This window comes from Mus pahari, chromosome 3 (assembly GCF_900095145.1).
Source record: "Mus pahari chromosome 3, PAHARI_EIJ_v1.1, whole genome shotgun sequence".
NCBI classification, from domain to species: Eukaryota; Metazoa; Chordata; class Mammalia; order Rodentia; family Muridae; genus Mus; species Mus pahari.
This window is the reverse complement of record NC_034592.1, coordinates 28,046,250-28,057,136: the sequence shown is the minus strand read 5'-3', so window position 1 is coordinate 28,057,136 and position 10,887 is coordinate 28,046,250. Positions and strand designations below refer to the sequence as shown.

Genomic DNA, 10,887 nt, shown 5'->3' with positions numbered 1-10,887 from the left:
CCTCCCTCCCTCCCTCCCTCCTTCCCTGCCTTCCCCTCCCTTTCTCACAAATTGTTAAGGATTGATCAGGGGCTAGCAATTGCTAGTTAAGCAATTATCTCTTTCTAGGCAATGTAAAGTTTTATAAAATGATTATAAATGTAAGTAGATATTTGGCATATAATTTGGACATTGTTTTATACTGAAACTTAAAAATTGAGATTGAACTCCTTCACTCAACAAATATTTTATGTATACAAGTAAAAGTAGTGTATGAGAGATTGTCCTCTGAAGCACAACGAAGCATTTTTTGGCCACCAGGTCACCATTGCGAGCTCTGCACTTTAATCTCTCCAAGTTTTTGGCTTGTGGATGCTCGTGACCCTTTTCTGTGAAGTGTGAAAAGTAATAATTCTGCAGGATTAAAGGAGGTGACACATTAAGTTGTCCATGCATGCTAAGCTATGAAATGTTTTCCTCACTACACCTGCTAGTGTTCCCAGCTATGCAGACTCAATTCTTTCACAATGTTATTTACTTAAGAATTCCAGAGCATGATTTGACATATTTTCAAGATGAAGGTGACACAGCTATAAACTGGACAGCACTTGCAATTAAAAAAGAATGTATTCTTAAACAAGAATATGTGGATAGTTATTGGGACAGAAGGAGCCATGATTCTCAATAATTATTTTTCCTCCACTGCATGCAAGATTCCTTTGCTTATTTCTACAGGTCTGATGAACAGCGGGCATTTTCTAGTGGATGTGCAGGGTTTAATGCCACTTTTTTTCTGGGTTTAAGGTGCTGTGACTTGTGCTGCTGACATGTTCAGCTGCCAGGGCTCCCATGCCTGTGTGCCCCAACACTGGCTGTGTGATGGTGAGAGAGACTGTCCTGACGGGAGTGATGAGCTATCCAGTGCAGGCTGTGGTATGAACATTGTCTGAAGTTGTGTGTCAAAGAATTCAGTGAAACAATTCAGGGGAACTGTTTTATCATACTATTTTACAGTTTCTTTCACTTTTCCCATCCTTGGGATGAGAATGTAATTCTAGTAGTTTATCAAGATGCAAAGCTGCAGTAATAGTAGTTTTTCAAGCCTTACACATTCAGAGTGTCATAAAAAAATGCTCAATATTAGCACCAATTTTAAAACTATTCCACTGGCTGCAAATTCACTTTTTGAGCTCCAAAAAAGCATTACTTGATTATATACAGACTGTTGGTTGCTCTAGTCTTTTCTTGTTTAACAGCTATTCCTTTCAAATTGTTTTTGAATGCCTATTAAACTCACCCTATAAATTGCTGCTATTTAATAAGTACTGATTCAGAAGTCAGCGGACACTAAGTCTAGAAGTGAGGAATTAAACCTTGGGCCATGAAGTAAATGAAACTGAAGGATCAAGAAGATACCTTGGAGGTCAATTTACAAAGTTTCTAACTCAAGATTATATTAAGGAGTCACTCAAGAGAAAATGTTTAGATAATCTTCTTTTCAAGATCAGGAGGGTAAAAAAACTCCTCATGTGAATGTAGATACTAAAAATCAATTAGTGATCTGTTAAACTAGGCTGTTTATCAGAACAGGTTTGTCAGATTCACTCTATTGAATGAAATCTGACAATGTTATGATTTACTTTTACAGGCATAAATCATCACATCTTTAAAATATTCTATATGAGCTTGTTGGCACACATGCATGTTAATGAAATAAAACCACACAGAAAAATATATGATGCAGTCTTATTTGCTCACAACTTGTCCTATTGTAGAATATGATCTTGAAGCTGATAGATTTTCTATGAAGGTCAATGCTGCTACTGATGGTGGATTAACAAGGGATTATGGATTAATTTTAAAAATGCACATAATCCCACATGCCTTTGCTATTGTAGTTAGCAATCTGGGAAGTATGTTAACACTTGTGAGCCACATGGGTATTATCCAATAAATTATGCTAAAATGTAACAAATTGCTCTCAAGTGATTTAAAGTGTTAATGCAAAATAAGTTACTGCTGCTCTGTTTTAAAGAAGAACATATATGTCAGTATTAGTATAATTCACTTGAGTAATAGCAACTGTCATAGCTCAGTTACCTGAGTTATTAGCAACTCTTGAGTTTTAATTTTATTAAAATATATAAAGTTAATGTTGCTTCTGTGTGACCTCTCTATAGTGGTTCAAAATAAATTCATTGAAAAAGCAAATTATATTCAAATACATGGCCCCCTCCCTCACACACCCAGATGTCCTTTCTGTTTTGTCTATTCATAGTTCTATGTAGACAAATACTTGGAGGATAGTGGAGGTTGCTTCAAGGGGTATGGGACAGCTGAATGCAGTGGACTGAAAGGGGTATGTGAGATAATATTTGCAAATTCCCAAATCAGGCAGTAATGTACTTAAAGGATACTAGATTATCACAAAGAAATGGGCCAATACTTTTGTGTTTACTTTTTGAAAACTGACCATATTACTTCATCTTGAAGGACCAAAAAAAGAGTTGCTCTCCATGGGGACAGCATTCTTATAGCCCTCCATGCCCATTGTATGTTAATCAATGCAGTAATAGGTTTTTCAGTTAAGACACTTTTTGTTTACATTGTTGAATACTGTGTAAAACACAATTATTATAGAAATAGAAAATCTGAGCGTGCTTATAAATTGTTGAATACCTAAGTTGAAAGGTCATTTCTACATCCCTTACATGCCCATGGAAATATTGTCAGAGAGATTTAAATCCCTTCATTAAACAGGGAAAAACAAATGAACAAAGAAGGCGCAAACTTTCTCAAGCATGGAAATATAAGGATCAGAGCCAATTATAGACTAGTGTGGTGGCATTTGCTTATAGCAGATCAGCCATTAAGAATTCACTATGACCCAAACCCTAATTACTACAGCATTTACACTTTTAGTTGACTATAAAGGGCACTGTAAAGTCTTTTGGTTCTATGCATATAATATCAAAGTGGATTTTACTGCAAATTTGATCAACCATCACTTAGGCTCTTGCTGGAACACTACTTTCATGGGGCTATGTTCCTGAAGGACCAATATTCCATTACAAGGGTCAGTATTCATGGCATTGGTGGAGTTATTGGTAGGGCTTATTACTTCGTAGATCTTAACTTTGCTTGAATTAAGATGCTGTTTCTGCAGGTTTCTGAAAGATTTTTTTTAAAGAACAATGGTATTCTTAGTCTTCTTAACGTACCTTCCATGTCTCTCATGAACATTAAATTTCTACTCAATGAATCAACCTTTGAATCATACATGTATCTATTAGCATTTTAATATATATGAGATCATTCTTTTGTCTAATACACTGAATAAAAATACATTAGCATTTTTCTCTGAGTATCTACAAACTGATAGAAAAAAATCCTCATACTTTAAACTTCAAGTATGAGAGAAGATAAAATATGTGCTTATGTAATTTTATGTCTTGTAATTTTTTTTAGCACCCAACAATACATGTGATGAAAATGCTTTCATGTGCCACAATAAGGTGTGCATTCCCAAGCAGTTTGTGTGTGACCATGATGATGACTGTGGAGATGGCTCAGATGAGTTCCTGCAGTGTGGTGAGTAAGGCATCTTATAGGATAAATCAGTTGAAGGTCTATCAAAGGGACCCCAAGACACAGAAGTAATCAAAACAAACAGACATATATTAATGACTTCAGTAAATTCAGTGCTAAACAATAACATATGAGAGTTTGTCAGGGTCTGAGCACATTCATTTCTAAAACATTCCCTTCTACCATGAATTCTGAGCAATCACCAGTCAAACTGGGAAACATCTAGAAAAGGCGTTTGCATCGAAGTAGTTAGAATTGCTTTGAACTTTGAAGATGAGACATGACAGGCTTATCTAACCTTAGATGTATATCAAACAATGATATCCAAACAAACAAACCAAAAATGGCAAAAGATTGTACTTTAAAAAAATCTTCTGTACATTTAAAATATCAAAAAATGATGATAGTGTTTTCCTTAATATTTTACTTTGACACATGCACTATTTAATGTTTAAATTATCATTATGATCATCAATTGTGTCTCAGAATTATGTTGTTTATCAAATTATCTCATTTATTTCCTCCAGAATAGTATTTTTAGTAGAACTAGTTATATATTAAAATTCAGTTTAGAGTGTTCTGTAAGCATAGATTCTTTGTGAATACTAAAATGCTAGCAACGAATTAATTTACGCAAGGGCGTGTCATGTGCTTAGGTGCCATCAGCACCACATGCCTATCCTCTATGGAACTCACCGAAACCTGATGACCACCCTGGATTGCAGACCTCCTTTGTCATGGATTTAGCATTCCGTGGACTCTTCACTGTGGAGTGCACTCAGTGCTTTCTGCTGTTCTCCATGTGAGGTTGACTAAGAGCCATATTTCATTCTTTCGTGATATTTCTGTCTTTAGTCTTAGATGGGATCTCTGAGAAATATTTTATTTACAATTATTTCATATTTTAGCTTTCAGTTAAAATATTTTAAGTAGTATATCATAATTAACATATAATGGTTTTATATTGGTAATTTACTTACTTACTTATCTATTTGAGATAAATGACTGACATAGAATTTGCCATGTAGAATTTGCTATGTAGCCTGCACTCAAATCCATGTCCTCAAATTAAAAATATGTACTACAGGGAAATAGGATACCACAATAAAATTTAACTTCAAGAACTCTCTGTTTTATCATAATTCAAGAAATACTGCATACATGAGTCTAATCTGTTTAGGAAATTACTAGACCATTTTAAAAGTGAACAGTGTGGAGCTAAACCATATCAGTAATGGTGCCATGGAAGAAAACAGAAAACTTATAGCTTACCCATGGACTTTTAGTTGTGGAATGGGCAAGATAAAGACATTTCTAATTGATATGACTTGGAGAATGCCAATACTGTTGGTAAGCTTAGGTGCACAGTAAAGTGACGGATAGTTTTTGAGATGCAGGAAAGAAATGAAATACATGGTTGAAGATTTGAAATTGTAGTACTAGAGACCAGAAATGTGGTGTTGATGAGCCCGTTACTAATGGGCTAACTGACTAACGTCAGTTCTTAGCACTAAGGTTAGCATAGGAAAGGAAAGAGGCAAACAGATTCAAAACAAAGAAAGAAAGAAATCAATATGCAAAACAACAACAGCATAAACAATATTCTAGAGGTGAAATGCAGGGTTCCTACTCCAGTGCTGTATGTTGTATGAGAAAGGGCTTTTATAAAGGAAGATTGAAAAAAAAAAAAAAAAGCCCTGGAGAGTAGATTATGAATACTTAACCAGGAAGAGTGTGCAATCAAGAGCAACAAAAATGCTGCCAAAAATCCAGTCTGTTAGAATCCCGGGAGACTTAAATTTGACAGCTTTGCTTAATATTTTTTTTTCGTTAATCTCTAAGAGGAATTTCTAAAGAAGATGTTACAGGAAATGATGTTCAATTAATTAATGGGAAATGGAAGTTGGTAAGTACAAACAAGATTTTGCATAAGAGTAAAGCCAAGAATTGTGCTTAGGGAGATGATGGTGGATTTGCAGCTGATTGGACCAGACAGGATTCATACACTTACTCACAGGGACAACCTACTCTTGAGGGGACAGGCTATAAACAGGATGCAGCAGCAGATTCCACTTTCACCATTCAGTATGACAAATTCTTCAGTAAGATATGCAGTGAATTGTCTTTGCCACTTTAGAATGACCTAATAAAATTCTACCTGTAAAAGAAGAATTTTCCATTTTTATCACAACTTACTAGGAATGTCTGTCTATAATTTACAAGGAGGAAAATGTCATTATAAAGCCTAATTTAGAAAGTCAAGCATAAATATAATTCAAATAGAACAAACAGATGTTAATTTCAACAAATCATGGTTTATTATATAACTCGACTTTTAATGATCCTAAGAATTGGCACACTTGACAGTTAGAAACAATTTTATACTCATTCTTTTATATATAGGATTTTATTCTTATTAAACAATTTCTTTCTGCACTGAACAGTATTTGTCAAGCATAAGTATAACATCACAACTTCTAAAAATAGTTGTTAGTGCTCAGAATCCATTTGCCTGTAAGTTTTGATCCTACACATAACCAACAACCAAGTCTGTAAATAGATCATAGTAGTGATCATTCTGTTTCACATCCTAAGGGAAATGGGTCGGTTATAGACAATCACAGAATAGAAACAGTTGCTTGTATGGTAGTCATCTGTCCTAACCTGGTATGTTATTTCCAAGATTATATTTGACCTTTTTTTATGCTTTCACACACAAAAATATTGCTTACAGAAGTAATGGAGAAATGAGAAGTATTTTCCAGAGAGGTTCATTCTGCCTACTGGTTAACTAGGGGTGCTGCACACTGAGAGGGTAAAGTGCTGATTAAATTTTATAATAGGAGCTTAGTGAATGTTACATCCTCTGCTTTAGGATACCGGCAGTGTGGTCCGGAAGAGTTCCGCTGTGCTGATGGGCGCTGCCTTGTGAATACGCTGTGGCAGTGTGATGGTGACTTTGACTGTCCTGACAGTTCCGATGAGGCTCCAATCAACCCAAGGTGCAGGAGTGCAGGTACCACACTACACATTACTCTGGTCACCTTCAGTTTTCTTTTTCTGGTTTCACTTTTATTTGAGACAAGGCTTTTCTATGCAGCCTAGGCTGGCCTCAAACCTCGAGTTCCCTTTCTTCAGTCTTCTGTGTACTGACAGAGGTTGGAACCATCATGCGATGATTATACTGTTTTGCTTTAATTTCTGTCTGGTTAGATATTCAGTGAAGTATATGCAGAGAGCTAGACCTATGATACTGGTTGCATAGAGTACCAAGTAACTATGTTTAAGGTTGTGCCAAACAATCTGGATGATTCTTTACTCTCACTTCACACATACATCTTTTTTTGCTTAGGGAGCAAGTTCTTATATGGTTTAGGCTGACTTCAAATATACTGTGTACCCAAATATGACCTTTAACTTCTCCTTTGAATCCACCTCTTAGTACATGTTTCCATGATCAAATTTAATCTTTCATTAATGTTTTATATGAGGAAAATTTCTCTCCATAGGGTATATAAAATAAAATTATAAAATACATTAAAATTTAATGAGATATCATCAGACTACAATATTATTTAGTTCCATAAGTATATACAATTATTAAATTCCAATTAATTTAAATAATAATATATTGGAAATGATTTACATAGAAACTGTATATATTACTCACTCATACTATATCACACTACTTATATTTGAACAGAAATACGAGAACGAATTATATGCTTACATGTAAATGCTCATAGACCTGCCCAATCAAATTAATTTAAGCAGAACTTCACTATAAGAAAGACTGTTTAGTCATTATTTCAGTGCAAACTCACTTTTTTCTGATATTCTGTAAATAGTAATATTACTGCTCATAGGATATTCTTTTAAAAGAATATCCTATGAGCAGTAATACGCAGCATACCAGGTTGCGAGCTGAACTTTCTAAAGCTGTATTTGGAAGAACTATTGTTCACTATCAACGTCCTTTTTATGCCCTGACTTAATAATGTCAGTGCTATATTTTTTGGAAGAAATGAATCTAGTAATACCCACCTCTTCAATATTCGTAGCTTTCAGTGACAAATAATTTCTCAAAGATCTATAGCTTGGGGGAAATGTCAAGTCATCATTACACTTTTGAACTCATTATTCACAGTGTAAATGAGACAGATACATTAATATTGCTATAGATACCTCCTTTGAAAGCTGATTTCATAGGAAAGTTAGGTCTTAGGTAACTATCAACCATGAGCAGACTGTTTCCCCTGATACCTAACTGTGCAGCACTTTATATGCAAACTCTTTGGTACTTTTGACACACAAGTTATCATATTGTGAGCATTTTCGAGAACAGTGTCATACAAAGGCATGCCTTTTATATTCCATATGTTTTATTTTCTTTTTCCAGAACATTCATGCAACAGTTCATTTTTTATGTGCAAAAATGGCAGGTGCATTCCCAGCGATGGTCTTTGTGACATTAGGGATGACTGCGGTGATGGCTCAGATGAGACAAACTGCCACATAAATGAATGTCTGAGTAAGAAAATCAGTGGATGTTCTCAAGACTGTCAGGATTTGCCAGTCAGTTACAAGGTAGGCACTCATCAAACTTAGCAAATCATATGAAATGTCAGAAAATGACACAATGAAACTTTATTTCCAGCATGCCCTTAAAACTTGAAAAAGGACTGTAATTTTCTAGGTAAAGGAATATACAGAAGGATTTCTACCTGAAAAAGGATACTGATGTATGTATGAGAGTTAAAAGAATAGAGTTGAAAATAAAAATATCACAACTTTCAGGCCGGGCATGGTAGCACAAGCCTTTAATCCCAGCACTCGAGAGGCAGAGGCAGGCGGATATCTGAGTTTGAGGCCAGCCTGGTCTACAAAGTGAGTTCCAGGACATCCAGGGCTATACAGAGAAACCCTGTCTGAAAAAACAAAAACAAAACAAACAAACAAACAAAAACTTTTAGAATAAGAGAAGGGAGACCTTATAGATATACAAAAATAACTGTAAATTCTTCATTCAATGTAAGTTTTCAATTTTCTCTTCTTCCTGTTAAATAACCTTGTAGTGAGGTGGGTCCCAATTATTCATTTTAAAATAAAGCTTCAGCACTGCCAGAAATACATAAAGGGAAAAGTCTTAAAATCATGCATTATTAGAAGCTTGGATAAACACTGTTCTCTTAACTCTTAATTATGCCCCCTCCTCTCTCACTCCCAGGTCCCTTCCTCCACATCCCCTGATTATTTTGTTCCCCCTTCTAAGTAGAATTGAAGCGTTCAAACTTTGATCTTCATTCTTCTTAAGCTTCATATCGTCTGTGAGTTGTATCATTTCTATACTTTGGGCTAATATCCACCTAGCACACACCATGTGTGTCCTTACCCGACACTATGGCCAATACCAAGAAGTGCTTGCTGACAGAAGCCTGGTATAGCTGTCCTCTGAGAGACTTTGCCAGCATCTGACTAATACTGATGGAGCTATTTACAGCCTACTATCAGACTGAGCCCAGGGACCCCAAGGGAAGAAAGAGCTAAGGGAAGGAATGAAGGCACTGAAGGGGATTTTCAACACCATAGGAAGAACAACAATATCAACTAACTGGATACTCCAGAGTTCTCAGGGACTAAATCACCAACTATAAAGTATACATGGATGGGCCCATGGCTCTAGCTATTTACAGGGCAGAGGATTGCTTTATCTGTAATCAGTGAGAGGGGAGGTCCTCGGTTCTGTGGAAGCTTGGTTACCCAGCATAGGGGGATGCTAGAGAGGTAAGGCTGAAGTGCGTAGTTGGGTGGGGGATCACCCTCTTAGAGACAAAGGGGAAGGGGGATGGGATGGAAAAATTTGAGGAAGGCAAACCAGGAAGGGAGAAATCATTTGAAATGTAAATAAATAAAATAACTAATATAAAGAATACTTGTTACAAAAGCAGGAAGACATCAAAATATGAGTTCAGTTCCTCAGCAGTCACAGAAAATGTGAGTGTAGCAGGTTATGCCTATAACTTGGCGTTAGGGGCAGAGATAGAAATTTGTGTCTTTTCAGTGGCTACTCAGCCTATCCCAAGTGGTAGCACCAAGTTTACTGACACTTTAAAAATAATTAGTCAGAGGATAAGAGACTAGACTCCCAATGAGCTCTTCAGACCTCAGATTATGTATATGTGCATACACATATGCACACACAGGAAAAATTCATGTATACACATGCAGATAAATAAAATTTTGGCAGAAGTTATAATGAATTAAATGTGAATCTTTGCTAGATAATCAAAATAAAGTGTCATCTGCTGTTGAGAATGAAAATGTTTCAATTATATAGCAAAAAGAAATAAATATTTGTCAAAAATCTGTATTGTAAAAGGAACTTTTCTTTGCTGATGTGATTGTTGTCTAAGAGGCTGACTGCTGAATAAGCTCACCTTTTATTGCTCTTTCTGAATTCTGCATGGCTGATTCAAGTCATCTGTTCTGTTGCAAACTCCTCTTCATGTTGACTGAATCAAATTGGCTTCTCTCAGCTTCTCACGGAATTGCTCTGCTTGGCCTCAAACTGACTCTGGCAGTCTGTTCTAGTCTTCTGGCTCCTTATGTCTTAACCTGTATCTAACTTATTCTCTCGGCAACCTGTCTCCTGAGAGTTGGGATTAAAGGCATGTACCACCATGTCTGGACCTAAGCAATTCTTTACCTGAAACTTTCTGTATACCAGGCTGACCTTGAACTTAGAGATCTGCTTGTCTCTGTCTTCAGTGACTAAATGTATATCTGTAGTACAACCAGAACACACAGACCCAGAAGGTCTTTGGGTGTGGTCTCTTGACAGAGTAGCCATGTTGCTAGATAAAAATGCCTCTACACTGTGTAATTTGTAAAGATACTTTTTTAAAAGTTACAAGAAAAGTTTGGATAACTATGTCATTTCAAAGATCCTGAGCAATTTTTCAGAAATTAAGTGATGTGAATAATCACAATATTTTCATAAAATATTTCATGTAAAGGTGTGATCATTTTTTATAATATATAGAAACAAAGTGAACCTTTAGTCATTTAAAATGGCATATTATCCTAATATAATTTTATACAGATGCATTTTAATGATTCAGGAATAAGACTTTACAAATAAAAAGGATGCTGAATTAATGCAAAAAATATTTTTAAATTTTTTCCCTTTCAAAAATTATAAACACTTGCTATAAGCCTTTATGTGTATATGTGTGTGTATAAAATGTTCAGTCATTTACCTTTTTAAAAATTATTTGATTGGATATTTTCTTCATTTACATTTCAAATGCTATCCCGAAT

The 10,887-nt window shown here is 35.5% G+C and overlaps 1 protein-coding gene across 4 annotated transcripts in view; it reads left to right on the top strand.

The window, feature by feature from the left end:
* Positions 1-10,887, top strand: part of Lrp1b (LDL receptor related protein 1B) — a 1,962,444-nt gene that overhangs the window by 1,699,265 nt on the left and 252,292 nt on the right. For all 4 annotated transcript variants that reach the window (XM_021192210.2, XM_029535926.1, XM_029535925.1 and 1 more), the window contains exons 52-55: positions 784-912; positions 3,448-3,570; positions 6,443-6,583; positions 7,967-8,154. In XM_021192210.2, the coding sequence (XP_021047869.1) occupies positions 784-912; positions 3,448-3,570; positions 6,443-6,583; positions 7,967-8,154 (581 nt within the window). The remainder of the gene's footprint in view (positions 1-783; positions 913-3,447; positions 3,571-6,442; positions 6,584-7,966; positions 8,155-10,887) is intronic.